The sequence below is a fragment of the Oculina patagonica genome, chromosome 11 (assembly GCF_052425735.1).
Source record: "Oculina patagonica isolate OP01 chromosome 11, crgOcupat, whole genome shotgun sequence".
Classification (NCBI taxonomy): Eukaryota; Metazoa; Cnidaria; class Anthozoa; order Scleractinia; family Oculinidae; genus Oculina; species Oculina patagonica.
This window is the reverse complement of record NC_135768.1, coordinates 12,230,485-12,247,954: the sequence shown is the minus strand read 5'-3', so window position 1 is coordinate 12,247,954 and position 17,470 is coordinate 12,230,485. Positions and strand designations below refer to the sequence as shown.

At 40.5% G+C, this 17,470-nt stretch overlaps 1 protein-coding gene across 6 annotated transcripts in view; it reads left to right on the top strand.

The window, feature by feature from the left end:
• Positions 1–17,470, top strand: part of LOC144630312 (uncharacterized) — a 61,244-nt gene that overhangs the window by 32,883 nt on the left and 10,891 nt on the right. For all 6 annotated transcript variants that reach the window (XR_013566502.1, XM_078488655.1, XM_078488658.1 and 3 more), the window contains 8 exons: positions 452–508; positions 1,005–1,085; positions 1,562–1,591; positions 2,203–2,241; positions 14,245–14,358; positions 14,801–14,896; positions 16,151–16,237; positions 16,511–16,562. Coding sequence is in view for 5 of the 6 variants with exons in the window: in XM_078488655.1 (XP_078344781.1) it covers positions 452–508; positions 1,005–1,085; positions 1,562–1,591; positions 2,203–2,241; positions 14,245–14,358; positions 14,801–14,896; positions 16,151–16,237; positions 16,511–16,562 (556 nt within the window). In the remaining variant the exon portion in view is untranslated. The remainder of the gene's footprint in view (positions 1–451; positions 509–1,004; positions 1,086–1,561; positions 1,592–2,202; positions 2,242–14,244; positions 14,359–14,800; positions 14,897–16,150; positions 16,238–16,510; positions 16,563–17,470) is intronic.

Genomic DNA, 17,470 nt, shown 5'->3' with positions numbered 1-17,470 from the left:
CTATAGGATACAGGCTGGGCACTGTGTTAAGGAGCCTATAGGATACAGGCTAGGCACCGTGTTAAGGAGCCTATAGGATACAGGCTAGGCACTGTGTTAAGGAGCCTATAGGATACAGGCTGGGCACTGTGTTAAGGAGCCTATAGGATACAGGCTGGGCACTGTGTTAAGGAGCCTATAGGATACAGGCTAGGCACTGTGTTAAGGAGCCTATAGGATACAGGCTGGGCACTGTGTTAAGGAGCCTATAGGATACAGGCTAGGCACTGTGTTAAGGAGCCTATAGGATACAGGCTAGGCACCGTGTTAAGGAGCCTATAGGATACAGGCTAGGCACTGTGTTAAGGAGCCTAGTGTAGGATACAGAAATTATGTCTATTTATTTAATATTTCAACTGTTAACTTGAACAGTGGAAGTGAAAGGATCTATCATTTTATTTTGTTTTGTTAGGATATACAAAAGCATTTTGACAAGGAAAGTGATCCTGAAGGTTATGATATAATTTCTGTAAGTATATCATGGTATTGAGGGTTTGCTTTGTGTTTATTAAATTGTTTTGTCCATTGCAAGTAAAAATGTTTATAAAATTGATTACTATGTTTCTTTTGTTTTTTTCATGACCACTTCACTTGATGAGCTCTGAAAACTGTATTGAAACAACAAAGAGAAAGAAAATGATAATTATCAATCCTGCCAAAATAATTATATAACTTATAATTATGCATCTCACAATGATCAACAGTCAGTTTGCTGAATGGGTAGATAAGCAGTGCACATAAAACTGTCAAAATCACAAGTTTCATCAAATTTATTAGCAGCCAAGCATTTTTTTTTTGCAGTAGGGTTTTGACACAAGAATGGTCCTAAAGGAAACTTATTGTAATGAACACTTTAAGTCACCCAGAGAACTGATGTAGTTTGTTTATGATTAGTGATACAGTAATAATTATTATGCTGCACTTTGCTGCCATGTAATTGGTATCCCTGTGTGTTTTGTTCACAGGACGCCCTATCTGCTATGACTGGAGTGGCTCATCACATCAATGAAATGAAACGGCAGCATGAAGTTGCAGTACACGTGCAGGTAGAATTAAGAATTTATCACTCTAAAGTAGCATATAATGTAAAATCATTAATGATTGACTCCTTTTAAGCAGGCTTTAATCAGGATAATCAGAGGACTGTCTGCTTAGGGGAGTTCCGGTTGTAAAAAAAATAATGGAACATGCATGCTGGTGTCAGTGGGTTTTACTTGAAGGTCTCAGCTCATTGCCATAATGAAGATAGCAATTGAATTCCAGCTTGCCATTCAGACAAGGAGCCCTCAAATTTAGCTTTCCCTGGCCTGGGCAAGTTGCAAGCTTGTCTTTAAGTTTACTTGTTTATGACTAAGCTGGCAGATGACTGGGGCAAGTGAGAATGAAAAGTTACTTGCCCATCGACACATTTTTGGAGTCCTCAGTGTGGCTGGAATATGCTCTCATTGTACAAGATCCTGTTAACATTCTCAGCTCTAGCTTAACTGTGGTATTAATATTATTATTTTTGTTTCAATCACAGGAAATTCAAAGTCAGATGTCTGATTTTGAGGTAATATATAATAATTATTAACTTATTGAAAGTGCGGTTAATAATGCCCCAAGTAAGACTGTATTCTCATGCAGTTGGCATTAGTGCCTTTGCACCTTTTTTCAAGTTGTCCCAATCTTTTACTTTACAACTTAAGTCTGCATGCCTGAGTATTCTATGAGCAAATAATAAACAAGATGAAGCCAAGTTGAATATCACTCATAGAAAATGAGGGCAGGTAGTCTAATTGTAGTAGTTACTTTAAAGGATTGCAGTCCAAAATAAATACAATTTTATGCATTAATTTTTATACCAGAAACCACAAAGCACAAAGCAATGCTTTAATTCACTAGCAAACAAAGACTTGGAGTAAGTCTGAAGGCTGGCAGGGCTTGTAATGAGCCAGCTTTAGGTTTCTTCTGCACTACACCCCTGTATTCTTGTTATGGCCATTTTATTTTGACTGGAGGAAAATAAGCACACTTAATAAGCATTTTCTCTCCCAAGAGACCTGTTTACATTGTCACGCTGTTATTATGACCAGATATTGGTGGTCCGGCCAGCTGGCCTTCCAATATATGCAATTTGTTTGCTGCGTTAGAATAACTTACACTGTTGATTGGCTATTTTAGGGTCCAGATCTCACAACTTATGGCAGCCTTGTCTTAGAGGTAATTTCAGAGACTTTACTTGGAACTGTTAAAAACATAACAGTATATCATCACTGATAAAAGTATACACAAACCACAGCACTCTCATTAGAGGAGGGATGGCACAGTGGTGAGAGCACTCCCCTCCCACCAATGTTACCCAGGTTCAATTCCTGGACCCCCCGTCATATGTGGGTTGAGTTTTTTGTTGGTTCTCGTCCTTGCTCCAAGGGTTTTTCTCGGGGTTCTCCGGTTTTCCTCCCTCCACAAAAAACAACACTACTAAATTCCAATTCGATCTGGAATCAGTGGGATCAAGAAGGGCCACTATGTGAAAGATGCCACTGTAAATTCCCATTTATTTATTTATTTATTTATTTATTTATTTATCTAGGGGCAACCGCACAAACAAGATAAGTGCAATACCGTTTTTGTGATTTTCGTGGTGGGTAATGACGTTCTTAAATATTGTTTCACCGTTAGTGCTCTCTCCAAAACCTTGCATCCAGTAAGAAAAAATAACATGCACGCCACATATTAAGTTAAATGGTAGACAAGAGCAATACTTCTTTTTCTGGAAGAGACAAACACGTTGAACCCTAGGCCTGCTTGCCACATGAATTGCATACAAAAGGCTAGTCTAATACCAAACTGGACACAAAACCCGTTTAGGAAGATAAATGAGATGTGCACCAGTGTGAACGTTAGATATGGAAGAGTGCACTTCTGTAAAAATGCACGGTGGTGGTCCTACACCACATACCATTTTTCTAACCACAGCAAATGCGTCCTTCTCGTCTCGCATTCAACTTTTATATAACTAAGTAAATGAGACTTTTTCTCGAGCACTAAAATTTTAGATAACTAAGTTAAGAAGACTTTTTGCTCGCGCATTCTACTTTAAGTCACGTTTAAATTAGCGAGACTTTTGCTCGCACACTTAACTTTTAGAGAAATAAATTAGCGAGACTTAAGCTCGCGCACTTAACTTTTAGACAAATAAATTAGCGAGACTTTTGCTCGCGCACTTAACTTTAATACAATTAAATTAGCGAGACTTTTGCTCGCGCACTTAACTTTAATACAAATAAATTAGCGAGACTTTTGCTCGCGTACTTAACTTTTAGAGAAATAAATAAACGAGACTTTTGCTCGCGCACTTAACTTTAATACAATTAAATTAGCGAGACTTTTGCTCGCGCACTTAACTTTAATACAAATAAATTAGCGAGACTTTTGCTCGCGTACTTAACTTTTAGAGAAATAAATAAACGAGACTTTTGCTCGCGCACTTAACTTTAATACAATTAAATTAGCGAGACTTTTGCTCGCGCACTTAACTTTAATACAATTAAATTAGCGAGACTTTTGCTCGCGCACTTAACTTTAATACAATTAAATTAGCGAGACTTTTGCTCGCACATTAATCTTTTAGACAAATAAATAAGCGAAACTTTTGCTCGCACATTAATCTTTTAGACAAATAAATAAGCGAATCTTTTGCTCGCACATTAATCTTTTAGACAAATAAATAAGTGAGACTTTTGCTCGCACACTTAACTTTTAGACAATTAAATTAGCGAGACTTTTACTCGCACGCACTGAATATAGTTACATGTGCGTCTTTATGGGTGAGACGAATGCAAAACACTCACGGTTAATAAAGTAGATTCTCGTCAATAGAATAGAGGAAATCAGGTTTAAGTAGAACGAAGGACGCTTAAAAATTAAAAAAAAACGAATGAAAGAAAAACAACACAATTTGAACAAGACGAAGAGATGGCAATGTCAAGTCGGGTGAATTACTTTCCCGACTTGCCTACGAATGCGATGGGTGAAGGAAAACACAAGGCGCTCGACACAACTAGAAATTTCGAAGCACGGAACAAAGAAAAGCCACCAAGTCTGGTATAGCTGCAATCGTACCACGACACGCTCAATGTAAGATGGTCATGGAGTACAAGGTGACGTCTTTTTCTTCATTCAAGAACTTGGGAATGTGTTAATCTTTCAATTTGGTGCCCCTGTAAAGGTGGTACATCTTCTCGTCCAGGGAGGGGAATCGCCAAGTCGAAATGAACTCTGTTTGTATTACAAAGGCACACGCAGAAATCTGTTTCATTTCCACGGAGTGGAGCATGTCTTTGCCAAACCCATCTGTTACCAAATTCTGAATAAACATAAATCGAGGCCTGCAAAATATTGGCAGCGGCGAAGATTTCTGTGGTTGTGGCCCAAACGCCCGGCCTTCTCATGTTACTAATGTGTGCGGCAAGAGGTCCATCAACATGTTGACAGAAGACGTCCGATTGCTGTTCTTCGACCACGCAAATCGCTTCTCTGAAGTAAGAATGATACGCTTCAGTTCCAGTAATTGCTTTCGAAATGCACCGAAAGAAGCAGTTCCCATCACCAGCAATGATATCAATTTGCTTGTCGTACGCCAACATCTCAACAGCCAATCGCCTGTAGGTGGAACTGTTAAGTGGTGGATAGTTGGTATTGCTCTTACTCTTTGGCGGTAGAATCTTTGAATGTGGAAGCAAATCTTTAAGTGTTCCAAGAACGTTAGATTTCCATGCTGTTTGTTCGAAGGCATGAGAAGAGTTCTCCGACCTCTGTCGTGTGGGACGCGGCTTTGATTCTTCTTTGATTCCCTTGTATTGTTTAGACTGATGTTTACGGCGCCTAGTTAAGGGTCTTTTTTGAGTTGTGCATACAGGATCACCATTCTTTATCTCAACGGGAGTATCTTTTACGTTCGCAGATCGTTGCGCAGAAGGAAGGTTTGATGTAGGTCGTTTTGGTGTGATGCCATCCTTTCGTTCTTTTTTCAGGCGTTTTGGTCGACGTTTGGTGCACTTTTGTGGCAACTTGGTTTCTGTGGTGGATGCACAGTCACGTTTCTTCGCCTGCAGGCAGGCATTACTTATATTGTCTGGTCTTTTAGGATAAGGAACTTGGAATGCTGGACGTTCTGGTCTAATGGCATCCTTGTAATCAATCCATTGCAGAAGATCTTTATAAAACTGATGGAGAATCACAGCTGAGGGCTCAAACTGCCATAAAGTTAAATCATTCAGGGACCGCACACGACTTAATGCCACGTACGCCTGACCTGACTCGAAGAAATTTTTATTCAGCATAACGATGGCCTTGCGGACTGTTAGACCTTGCACTCGGTGAACTGTAACAGCATAGGCAAGCTCTAAAGGAAATTGCATTCTAAGGATGCTATATGAGGCACCTGGGATGCTGATTCTCTGTCTAAAGCGGGTGAGTGGCATTCGTCTGTTGTTATTTGAAATCTGTCGAAGAATGACACATTGATCAGTCATTGATGTTACCACTGCGAGTGTGCCATTGATCCATCCTTCTTCGAAGTTAATGTTCCTTCGCAAGACGACCCTACATCCAACTTTAAGAATGACTTTGTCTGGCAGGCGCTCTCTGATCCTCGACAGGTGTTGCAAGTCGGGATCTCGGAGCGAATTCCCGTGGTGGTCTGTGTCATTTGCACTATAACATTTGGAATCCCCGGGAATGCGAGCAAGACATCTCTTGTTGACTTCATTGCACTCCTCACGTCGCGAACAAATTACTACACTCTCTTGAAGATCAAGTTGGTCGATGTCAACGGAAGACAACCTGCTACGAAGAACTTCCTCCACCTCTTGGTCACATATGCCGAGTCGTAGTTTGGCGAGAGTGCTCTGAAGGAGTGACTCGTCTGTTCGTACAACTTCACGGAGACACAGTATTCCTTCTGAAAACATCCTCCACAGTTCAGTGCCAAAAATGTCCTTCTGGCTTACTGGTGGGATTTGAGCTGGATCGCCCAGAAGTACGACATGCCTTCCTCCCCAAAGGTGCGTGGTTGGCCCATGCTTTCCAAACTTGCGGCACAATCCTTCTATGGAGCGGAACAAGTACAAATCCAACATCGAGAACTCGTCAATGATAAGGACGTCCGTAAGTCGGACGCGGTCAGCAAACACTGTACCAAATTCAAGGGACGTTTGTAGCTCTGTATCAAGCTTGAAAAAATAATGTACCGTTGTCCCACCAATGATATGAGCTGCCACTCCACTTGGGGCAAGCTTAGCTGCGACAAGGGATCGACCTTTCAAAAGTTCTTCAATAGCATTAAGAAGAAAAGTTTTGCCCGTTCCTCCTGGGCCAACAATGACGCAAAGCAATCGATCGCCACTATCCAGTGTCTTTTTTATCCATTCGTACGCTCGTGCTTGAGAACAAGTAAACTTGCTAGGGTCATATTGAAAGGCAGGTCGTTTTGAAGCTGCTAGATCACCCAGATCATCTTCATCATCCCCGATAAGATTATCAGCAACTTCGGCACTTGGCTCATCCTGCTCCACTTCGGTTTCCAACGGCAAATTGGACATGAAAGCATCGACATCGTCTGTCTTGAGGAACCCGTTGTCCACGAATAGTTTAGCTAAATCTCTTACCGCATTGATGTCAAACCCTCTTGCTATGGCACAGCGGAGGTTGTTAAGACAGTCCTCTGTTTCATTTACCAGTCCAGTTTCGGCACAAAGCTCCAACCAGGACTTTGGTGGTTTTTTCGTAATCTGGTCTTCAGCTGTAAAAGGTATACTTAAAAGATATTTCTGCTCATAGAATGACTCAAGATTGTCTCCAACAGGACTCAAGAACCTCCATCTTGAAACAGCCATCTTTCCACGTCGAATCCAATATTTTCCATCTCTGTCTTTAAGCATAGTTCCGGTACCAAACTCAGTCAATATGGAACAAATATGCTCTTGTGTTAATAAAGGAAGGAGCCAGTTGTCTGCCTGAAAATCTTTATGAAGATCTACGTCATCCAGGTGACACTGTTCAATAATAAGCTTTGCCTGTTTCGTTAGCAAACACTCTTCTGTTGGAGGAACGTATGCAGGATCGCCCTCTATACCTTTTCCATTAAGGTAAGAAACTGTGGACTTAACGAGATCATCTGGAAAGTCGTTCCTTAAGAGATACGTTACAAGCTCATTGAATAGGGCACCTGATATTTTTTTAGTGACGTCGGACAATTTTTGCTCCAATGTTGCTACTGCCTGCTCTTTGCGCTCGCGAACTTCTATTGCTTTGGCGAGATCATCAACGCCTCGATATCGTTGTACGGTTGTTACTCCTTTCCTTTCCATTTCCTCTGCTTTTAACTGCTCCATGTATGTGGCAGACCGCCACCAATTAAAGAACTGGGGGTAAGTAAGGTTTTTCAAAGGTAAAGGTCTTTGCTGATAATGTTCAAGTCTTGTCTTCATGTAGACATCTGTGGAATTTTCTTCCAGAAACTGAATGTCACTCAAGTTCTTCAGCATACGCTGCGCAGGCCGAAGTTCTGTTGGAAGATAAACAACAGGTCTACTCAGTTGGTGCTGGTGGAATCCCATCAAGACTTCCATTGCTTCTACTGCACCAATTACTCTGGTGCGAAGATATCGCATTGGGTCTGAGGCATTCTCGGGAAGGTCAATTCTGGTACTGGGTTCCGCCTTGGAGATATACTTCGCAAGGTACTTCTCGAAACCATGTCTACTTACTCTCTGCACATTATGCGACGCGCCCCATAGAACCATTATCTCTGGGTTATATGGCACTATCAACTTATCTTCTTCGTGGCGTCGCATGTAAAGGTAGCGGAGTAGATCACTATCCAACTGCTCTTTCTTTTGGATGGCAAATGGGAAGCCAAACTTGCACTTGCGCAGCACCTTTCCAAAACTTCCTTTCAAACAACGCTCCGGTAAACATTTGCTGTGCCTTTGGAACTTATGCACCATTGTGCGAAGGTATGATAATATAAAACTCTCTTCCTCTGAACTCCTTGGCATTTCAGCCATAACTGCGTGTGGTGGCGCTGTGCTGGGCTCAACCCAAATAACAATGTGCCAGTGAACAGCACCTCTCTTTTGGTATTCCTTCTTTATGGCGTAGTCTTCAATTATGCCAAGAGGCCCACCTTCGGGTCTGCTCAGGACACCCCAGAGAAAGGAAAATCTTTTTTCAGCCGATATAACAGAAACGTCAGGGTGCCATCCAACTCCTTGGTGTTTTTTCCCACTGTTGTGCAAGATTTTCTACTTCCAATGAAGAAGGGCAGGCTCCCCAGCCATCACGAATAGTAACCTGAGTGTGTGGCCAGTTGTCAGATACGGTCAATGTTAGAAAAAAATCGGGAATTCCTCGTTGTGCTACCAGACCCATTAGATCTAATCCAAAAGACCGCCAATACTGCGAAGACCCAGGCACACAACGGGGAACATCAGTGCCGTATTGCTGGTAAGGATCTTTTTCCTTGGCCTTTCTGACTTCTGTAGCAGTAAGAGGTTTTGGAAGAGATTTTACCTGAACAACTTTCTTGCTGTGATAAGATCTCAGCCGCATCTTGGTCATATGGTCATACTTAAAAAATGGGTACAATTTGTCTGAGGACCATATCCGTCTAACATCAAAGAGGCGCATCTTTATGTGTTCTGAATAGCTCATTCCACTGCCTGCACGGAAGCCACCGAATCCCCATGGATATAAATGAGGCATGGTTTTTGGCTCAAGAAAAGGCTCTGCGTACTTAACTGTTACGAATTCTCTCAACTGGCCTTCAGGAATAGCAGAATCTGGCTTTGGGTGTTGCATTCCAGCTACATTTTTATCTTCGAACATTAAAGGGTACTGGTCAAAGAATGAGGAGTCTAAGGGGAACGCCATGCCAACAGCTTCGTCTTGTAGGAGCCGAGAAAGGGGGATATGCTGGTCATCTAGAAGGCTTGGGTTAATAAAGGCAGGTTTTTTGAAACGGAACAGTGTCTCATAGTTGGAAAAAAACGAGTCGTACAGGTGGTTGTTGTTTCGAAACCAACGAAGGGCGCGATGTATCCGAGAAGCACTGTCTTTATTGGAATCCAAGGTCTTGATAGCTTCCTCGTTTATAGCATAAAAGCCGAACAATCCATAATAATGCCTATCCAGCTTATGGAGAGCATTGATTTCGCCTTGCATGTGATAAAAAGCTGATGGATCTGCATCTTTGACGGTGGTAGAGAAAAGCCCACAGAGTGCTACCTGACCAATTTCATACAGATTACGTAAGGCCAAGATCTCTTCTGGCAGCTTCATGTTCCACTCGGCAGGATCTTTTGGGGTCGGAGTATCTGACTGATCGTACAAAAATACATCTCCAACATGCATTTCAGTCGGTACATTTTTCGTGGTACAATGAGAACAAGAATACCATTTTCCGTTTTTATGTTTGAAGGACAACTGCTTACGTTCTTCCACTGGAAGGGCGTCTAGGTAAGCCTCGGCTGGTGGAAATGTTACAGGAGGCTCAATAAGAAATGTATGGGCGTTGTCAACCGTGTGCCACAAAATGCGACCACACTGCTGCCAACATAACGCCTTGGCAAGTGGCTTTCGATCGAATCGGCGCTGCATCACCAAGTACCTCGAGCACTTTTTTAAGAGATCGCCATTTACGTTTAACGTGTCAGGTGATACATCCCATTGGAATTGAAGGTCCACGTCGTTTGTAAAATGTAAGTCATGACTCTCATTTGGTACCCTTCCCACGCTGGTTCTGAAACCTTTCTGTCTTGTTGTGCCTTTAGTTCGCCCGGAACTTGTTTCAAATCCTCTTGTTTTGGTAGTCCCTTTAGGCCTTCCCGCGCTGACCCTGAAACCGGCTTGTTGTGTGGTCCCCTTTTCTCTCCCTGTACCTACGTCAAATCCGGCACCCTTGGTAGTTCCTCTAGGCCTTCCCATACAGGCGTTGTGACGGGCCTTTATTGGGATTCTCCTTGGCCTTCCCTTGCTAACTTTGTACCCAGCAGCCCTTGTTGTCCCCTTCGGACGTCCCCTAGCACGTTTCCCACAATTTGACACATCTCTTTGTACGGAACCCGTTTGGAATGCTGGCGTTTTGTTAGTCCCTTTTGGTCTTCCCTCGCAGGCCCTGAATCCGGCTTGTCGTGCGCTCCCCTTGTTTCTCCCTGTACTTATGTCAAAACCGGCATCCTTGGTAGCTCCTCTAGGCCCTCCCATACAACCGTTGTGACGAGCCTTTATTGGGGCTCTTCTTGGTCTTCCCTTACTAACTTTGAACCCAGCAGCCCTTGTTGTCCCCTTCGGACGTCCCCTGACACGTTTCCCACAATTTAACACATCTCTCGTATTTGTATTATGCTCCCCAAGTTTTGTAAACTTCTGGCACTTGGGACAAATTGTCTTCGCAATATTTACAAGATGTCCGCATGAAGCACATGGCTGCTGGATTTTGGATCTCGTCATCACGTTTATCACTTGAACCCAAGCTCACAAGCTAGTAGGCAACAAAACAGCGTGATAGTGACAGTGACGTGCAATTCATAATGTTCTAGGAAATACCGTATTTATTCGATTAAGCGCATAGGCATTTGTTTGTCCGTAGTGGGGACTTTTGACCGTTTTAATGGACTTTCTTCCAACATTTATTTTTATTGAAGTTTAGTAACACTCTTAAACATTAACGAATGCCCTGGGGTTAGACATTTAAACAGAAAGTCTCAGCTAAGTTCACATGCCCGGCCTATTCCGGGCTTTCCCCTCCCCCTACCGTACAGCAGAATGATTCTATTTAGTATTAAATAAGATTCTAGTTTTTTAAGTGAAAGCGATTGGCATGCTTAAGCCAAAATATAGAAGTGGATTACTACTCGAGTTTTATGATATATTAAAATCTTAATATTGGGGCGGCTGGTTTCCCAATGATCATTACGATCGATGCGATTATTGCGAAGTTGACGCTGTAACGAATATCAGTTTCAATACGATCGCTAAGATCGCCACAAAATAGAATCGGACCCGCCAACGACGCACTAAATCGTTTTGTATTTATCATCACAACGTTTTTGATCGCTGGTGAGTAACACGATCGCATCAACGACCTACGATTGACGAGATAGAACTAGAAAGATCCTTGCAACAACGATCGCTATTGTGATCACTAAATGATTGTTTTCATCTGACTGCTACGATCACTCAAGTCTTTCTTTAAGTGAACCTAGCAATCGCAGAGATCGAAGGTGTCACATGGAAACCAGCTTTTCGGAACCGATCTTTAACAATGAACTTCATAATATGAAAGTTCTGCCTTCGCACAGAACAAAATATTTGATAGCAGGTACTTACCAAGAAACATTAGTCCTTGACTGATCCGAAACTAAATCCAAACCGTTGCATTGCCCCAAAAGCATCTTGGCGTGATTTTTATTTTGCATTTAAGCGCTATATTTCATTGAATAAAGCCGTTAATTAGCGAAATTTGCTTTGTTGCAAACTATTTTTCGGAATAGTTGGCGAGATTTTTTTGTCTTGTTTCCTTTTGTTGTGTGTTAATTATTCAAAAGCCTTAATTTGTCAGCAACGAAAAATGTGACTAGTTAACACACTCTATTTTTTTTTCTTTTCATTTAAACAAACGTTGCGGGTTTTTCTTGTTGTGAAGAGGTTTGTGCAATGGCTTGCGACCCTGGGCAGTCAAGAGTCCGGTTTTCAACGACAAAAACATTTCAAAAAATTAGTTTCACTTGGGACACAACATAGTTGTTTAGCACTACGTATGGTCGATCCGATGCAGCCATTGATTTCCAATGGTGTTTTTTGTACACTTCAAGCGTTCTTATTCCATTGACTTCAGCGGATGAAGTCTTACTGAAATAGCCGGTGTTCGATCTCAACACACTAATATCCAAATCAACTGTTGCGTTTGTTCAACCTTTAAATTTTAAATGAAACGGCATACTGATTTTTTAAAAAAAACCTAGAAAAAAAGGAAAAAAAAAATTGTTTCCGTTCGGATTTGAACCAACGACCGGGGCTTACACAATTTATGTAGAAGTGCCAATCTCTACCAATTGAGCTATCGTAACTTTCTGCAGTATAGAGTATTTTCTTTTGATTATTTAAATATTATATTTGGACGCGCTGTAAAAAAAAAATGTTTTATAACTCGGGCATGGGTAAGCAAAACCCTCCAAATCACCCTGTTTTAGCCTGTCGTACAGAGATAATGTCCACCAAATTGCTGCCCTGTATATAGCGTAAATATTCAATCGTAACGAATGATTTATATATATGCAATAACAAAGCAATGTATGGGCACGTTGCACAGAACTGCTAATTTCTAGTTTCTCGACTCTTGAAAGATATCCATATCAAAAACAAAAATGTAGGGTTATTAAGAGTCATACAAAGATACTTCATGCCACATTTTAGAATGAAAGGTGTAATATTCGAGCGAGAGTTCTTTAATCACAGAGATGATTTACATAATTACAGAGCAATGTATAGGTACATCACATAATTGCAAATTTCTCAACTCTTGAAAGATTTTTCTCAAAAATCAAAACGTAGGGTTATTAAGAGTCAAACAGAGATACTTCATGCCAAATTTTAGACTGAAAGGTGTAATATTCAAGCCGTAGAATTATTTAATGGTACTTATTTAACTATAAATTACAGAGCAATGTATGGGCACGTTGAACAGAATTGCTAATTTCTCGGCTCTCGAAAGATTTTCATCAAAAACAAAAGTGTAGGGTTATAAAGAGTCACACAGAGATGCTTCATGCCAAATTTTAGACTGAAAGCTGTAATATTCGAGCCGTAGAATTATTTAATCGTACTTAATTATTTAATTATTTAATTTTATTTATTTTATATCTTGTTTGTGTAATTATTTATTTATTTATTTATTATTTTATAGTGTGAGATGGTGAGTCATGTGTGAGTGTGAGAGCAGAGTGTTGTAGTGGGGAATTACCCCCCTCCCTGATCCTTTTCTGTTTTGTAGCTAAATTAAAAAAGAAGAATTTGTTCAGTGAGTGCCCTAGTTGCAGTTCGTTCCAGGCCATTTTCTATAACTCTACATACAAGTTTACTTATGTACAAGTAATTGTTAACTTTGAAGGTCAAATGAACAGAAATTTCGAGTTTTTTTAGTTTTTGCCCATGTGTTGAGAGCCTATGGTTTTTCTGACAAAGTTTTTTTTCTTCAAAGTTGAGCACCATATCAGCGTGCATTCTATCTATTTGTCACATGATATGCAAAACGACAGCAAACAAAACTTTAACTATTTTTGAGCTTTATTTAGCTATTTTATTTAAAAAATGCGCGTCTCTGAACAACAACCAACAATCAATCAGCTGAAAAACGGCCGAACTGAATTAAGTCACGGCTTGAAATGTCACTAAACACATTTACCATATTTTCTCGATTAAACGCCGGCCTCATATAAACGCCGGGTCAAAATTGCAAGTTTTTAAATAAACGCCGGGGGCGTTTGTTCGAGGTCCCGGCGTTTATTTGAGGTCAAGCTAACAGGTAAATATATTCTGTTTGTCACAAATCTTGATTGCAACATAAACTATTCAATCCATACTAATGCACCTTTGGGAAATAATCACCTTTGGATACCCAGGTACAGTTTTTCGGGGCAGAACGAAAAGAAAAATCGTCCCGCCTTGACAAACTGCCCCTTGATCTCGAAGATCGGTAATAATAAATCTTTCTGAAAAATTGGCAGAAAATTGCAGTCCGTTAATAAATGCCTGGCCCCGATTAAACGCCGGCTTCAAATAAACGCCGGTTTCACCAAGCCAAGTTTGAAATAAACGCCGGGGGCGTTTAATTGAGAAAATACGGTATTTCGGGTTGCGAAATCGGTCTGCGGTCGTCTTCAAAAACACCAATTATGACGTCACAAGTTTTTATTTCCGACAATTTTTCCGAGCACTCTACGATTCTGAGGACCTGAAAAAAGCATTTTTCAACTTGCAATATCTCTGCGATGCAATGTCCGATTACTTTGAAACTTCGGGATATGTTTATTTGGTTCTTAATAAACACATATGCAAAATATTAAAAAAAAAAAATCGAAATTTCTGTTCATTTGACCTTTAAAGGAAATGCCAACGGTAAATTGAAACTGACTGTTCTTTGCCTTATTTTCTGCCCAGGACACCTTCCGGATGCATGGAACTAGAACAGATAGGTATCTGTTTCTCTTTGAGCAAATCCTTCTCATCACAAAACGAAAAGAAAGTGGCTACTCTTGCAAAGCTACCCTCATGGTGAGTTACCTTATGTTTTTCTTGTAATGTAGTGAATAGTTTAAATTTAAGTCACATCAGTTAAGGCAATAAGTAAATTCTTTCTAGAACCTACAAGCTAGCATTTAACTCTGGTTTCTGTAGAATAATTATAGTGATTAGCTGTGTTACTACTCCCTATGGATGGTGTTAATTAGGCCATTGTAGGTTATCCCAAGTTTTGTGCTCTGAGGATTTTTCTCCGTGTTCTCTGGTTTTTCTTCCTCCACCCTAGCAGTGCCTGGACCTCTTGATTTGTGCCCACCATTAGACCACCTTAGTTCCGCACTCACTTTATGAGATTCAGCCTGGAATAACAGCTTGTTTTCAGAATGAAATCAGTTCTTCCAAGTAATTAAGCTGGAATTGAGTCCTTTAATATTGAGCAGATTGATAATGAAGTTTTCTTCTTCGTGTCCACCAGTTATCAAACATGATGATGTTGGAATCAGTATCCAAAGAACCTCTTGCATTCCAGATAATACGATTTGATAACCAGAAGATCACCTATACTTTTTTGGTAAGTTAGAAACTAGTTTTAGTGCGCAGTTTATGAGGGAACATCTTGGTACTGTGGAAGCCATTGTTATTTTACTACTGTGCTTTGGTTTGGGTGTTGTTTACTGTCGTCTGTATCTTTTGTTTTATATCATTTTGGTGATTGCACTATCCTCAACATTAAGAAACTACTGTTTGTGGTCACATTGTGAAAAGTCATATTTCTCCTGATAAGTCCTTATTCCTCAAACATTCCATGGGCCTCATTCAGTTTCTGTTGTCTGAGATTTCAATCTGAGAGGGAGGGAGATTAGCCCCCTGTAGACTTGCCATAGCCCCTATTTTCCTCGAACGCGGTCAACTGATAAAAACACTTCTTCAAATATAATGTTCTAATTTCCACTGTTCAAAAATTAATACTTAACCAGTATTCTGACGGTTTCCTAAATTTTTTGGAGCTTTACTAAAAAAGTTCTGCGTTTTTGAAAACAGGTAAATACGGACTTGTCGGCGACATTTGTCAAAACATTTGGTTCGGTTGCGGAGCGTTCAAAAAGTAAAAATACTTGCTTATTTTTCACTGGCATCCTGTTCTCTCGCTTTTCTTTCCCGCGCCATTTTATCGAAAAATACAAAGAAAAAGAGGGCTGTGTAGACAGTCTAGGAGTAGAGAATCGAAGTTGAGTTGACAATCAAAGTTGAAATTGAGGTTTAAACTGAAAATAAAATAAACAAAATCTATGGAATACAAATTGACAAGCAGCGAAAACACAAACTCACATTGTTCTGGTGCTGTGGCCGCAAAAGAGTCACTCTGTAAAAACAGGAGAAATCTGCGAAAATCTGCGCTCGTAAACTAACGGTGAACAGTAAGTCGAAAACTAACAGTGAACGACGTTGAAGATTTGAATATAAAACTTACAAAAAATGCTAATGTAAACTAACACCTAAACTCCTAAGGGAGATTCCCTATGGAACTAAGTGACCAAATAAAGCGACCGTGTGATAAATCCAACACGCAGAGAACTATTTTCCAGCTTTTTCAGGGTTCCTGCCAGGCCTTCACAGCTACTGTAGCAGTCCGGGACCTAAGTCCCACTGTACTTAACCCTGACAGACAGCCCCCTACTCCATTGTTGCCCTTTTTCTCATGATAAAGGACGTTAGGGGTTGGTCTTTTGTCCTGGCAAGTGGCTACTCTGAAATTGAATAAGTATAAAGTTGTTAGGGTGCTGTTGGTTTTAGCCACTTGATTCAATTGTTCCAATCTTAACAGGCAAGAAATATCGATCAGAAGCGGAAGTGGATGCTAGAACTAAAAAGACTGATTGTCGACAGCCTAGCAGCTCCAGTCTCCACCAAGGTCAGTCAATTTATCTCACTAAGGATAAAATTTGAATTACCCCATTTTGGCTGTGTGATTGAATAATAGTTCTTATTGCTAATATTTAGGTATACTCACTAGGGAGAACCACAAGCTGGGAGATAGTGTTGGAAAACTAAAAAAATATATATCCTACTTGTTTGAGTCTGAAATCTTTGTTACAACTCCCCCCACTGCTCCCCCTCCGTCCAAGCTAAGGAATTTTCAGATTAGCGTATTGCAGGATTTACAGTCAAACTGTTTGCTTCTTAGGCTAGAAATATCATTCTTGGCAAAGAAAGTGGTGGGGAAATAGGAGACTCAGGTAAGCCGAAAAATGTGTAATGGTAATAGGAGTGAGTGGAGTCCGATTCGGTCTGTAATCATACGTTGTTCTGTCCTTTGTCTTTTTGGTTGGTATGCCTGAGCCAGATGTAAGGACTCCAAAATAGCCCCCACCCCCCGGCTTGATTTTTGCAGGGGCAAGTCTCGGCCGGGAAACTGGTAGCCACAGATGGCCTCGACTTCATGCAAAACAAGATGGCGTCGCAAACTGAGCTTAGAAACATTTTTTGCGTGAGGGAAAGGGCTAAAAACGTGTGGCCAGAATTGACATTTTGCCGAAAATGTCATGGAATGCGTGTAGTGGATTACTGTATGAATTGTGTATGTATTTTGAAGTACTTTGTGGAATTTTAAATCGAAGTGAAAGTATTTCCAGAAGTTTGTGGAAGTTTAAAACTAGCATTTAGAGCCAAACGATAACAAGTCAAGTGAAATAAATAATTATTTTTGTGTACATAACAATTCTTTTTATGGAGTGGATGAAATGATCACTAATCTCTAAATTGCTCTTGCATTTGTGGCTTTGTTTATGCTTTGTGAGTTTCAAATAAAAGTGCCCGGAGCGACTTCAATTTTCTTTACATTTATTCTGATATCAATGAGCTTTTGCCATTCTGGTCGTTATTTCAGGTTCTTTTTTTTCTTTGGCAAATAATCGCGATGGCGACTTGTGTGATGAATCATTTGAATGGCTTTGATAAGATGGCATTTATCCAAAGAATAATGCTGCTTTATAATATCAAGTACTGCTACAATCTACATGTTTTCGCAGTTTATTAACCCCTTCTAATAAGATGCATTCCAATTTATCCTGTCAAATTCACTATTGAGACAAATTATGTTCTTTTTGCTCGTCACGCAATCTTTCTTCCAAACCGTTGCGTGATG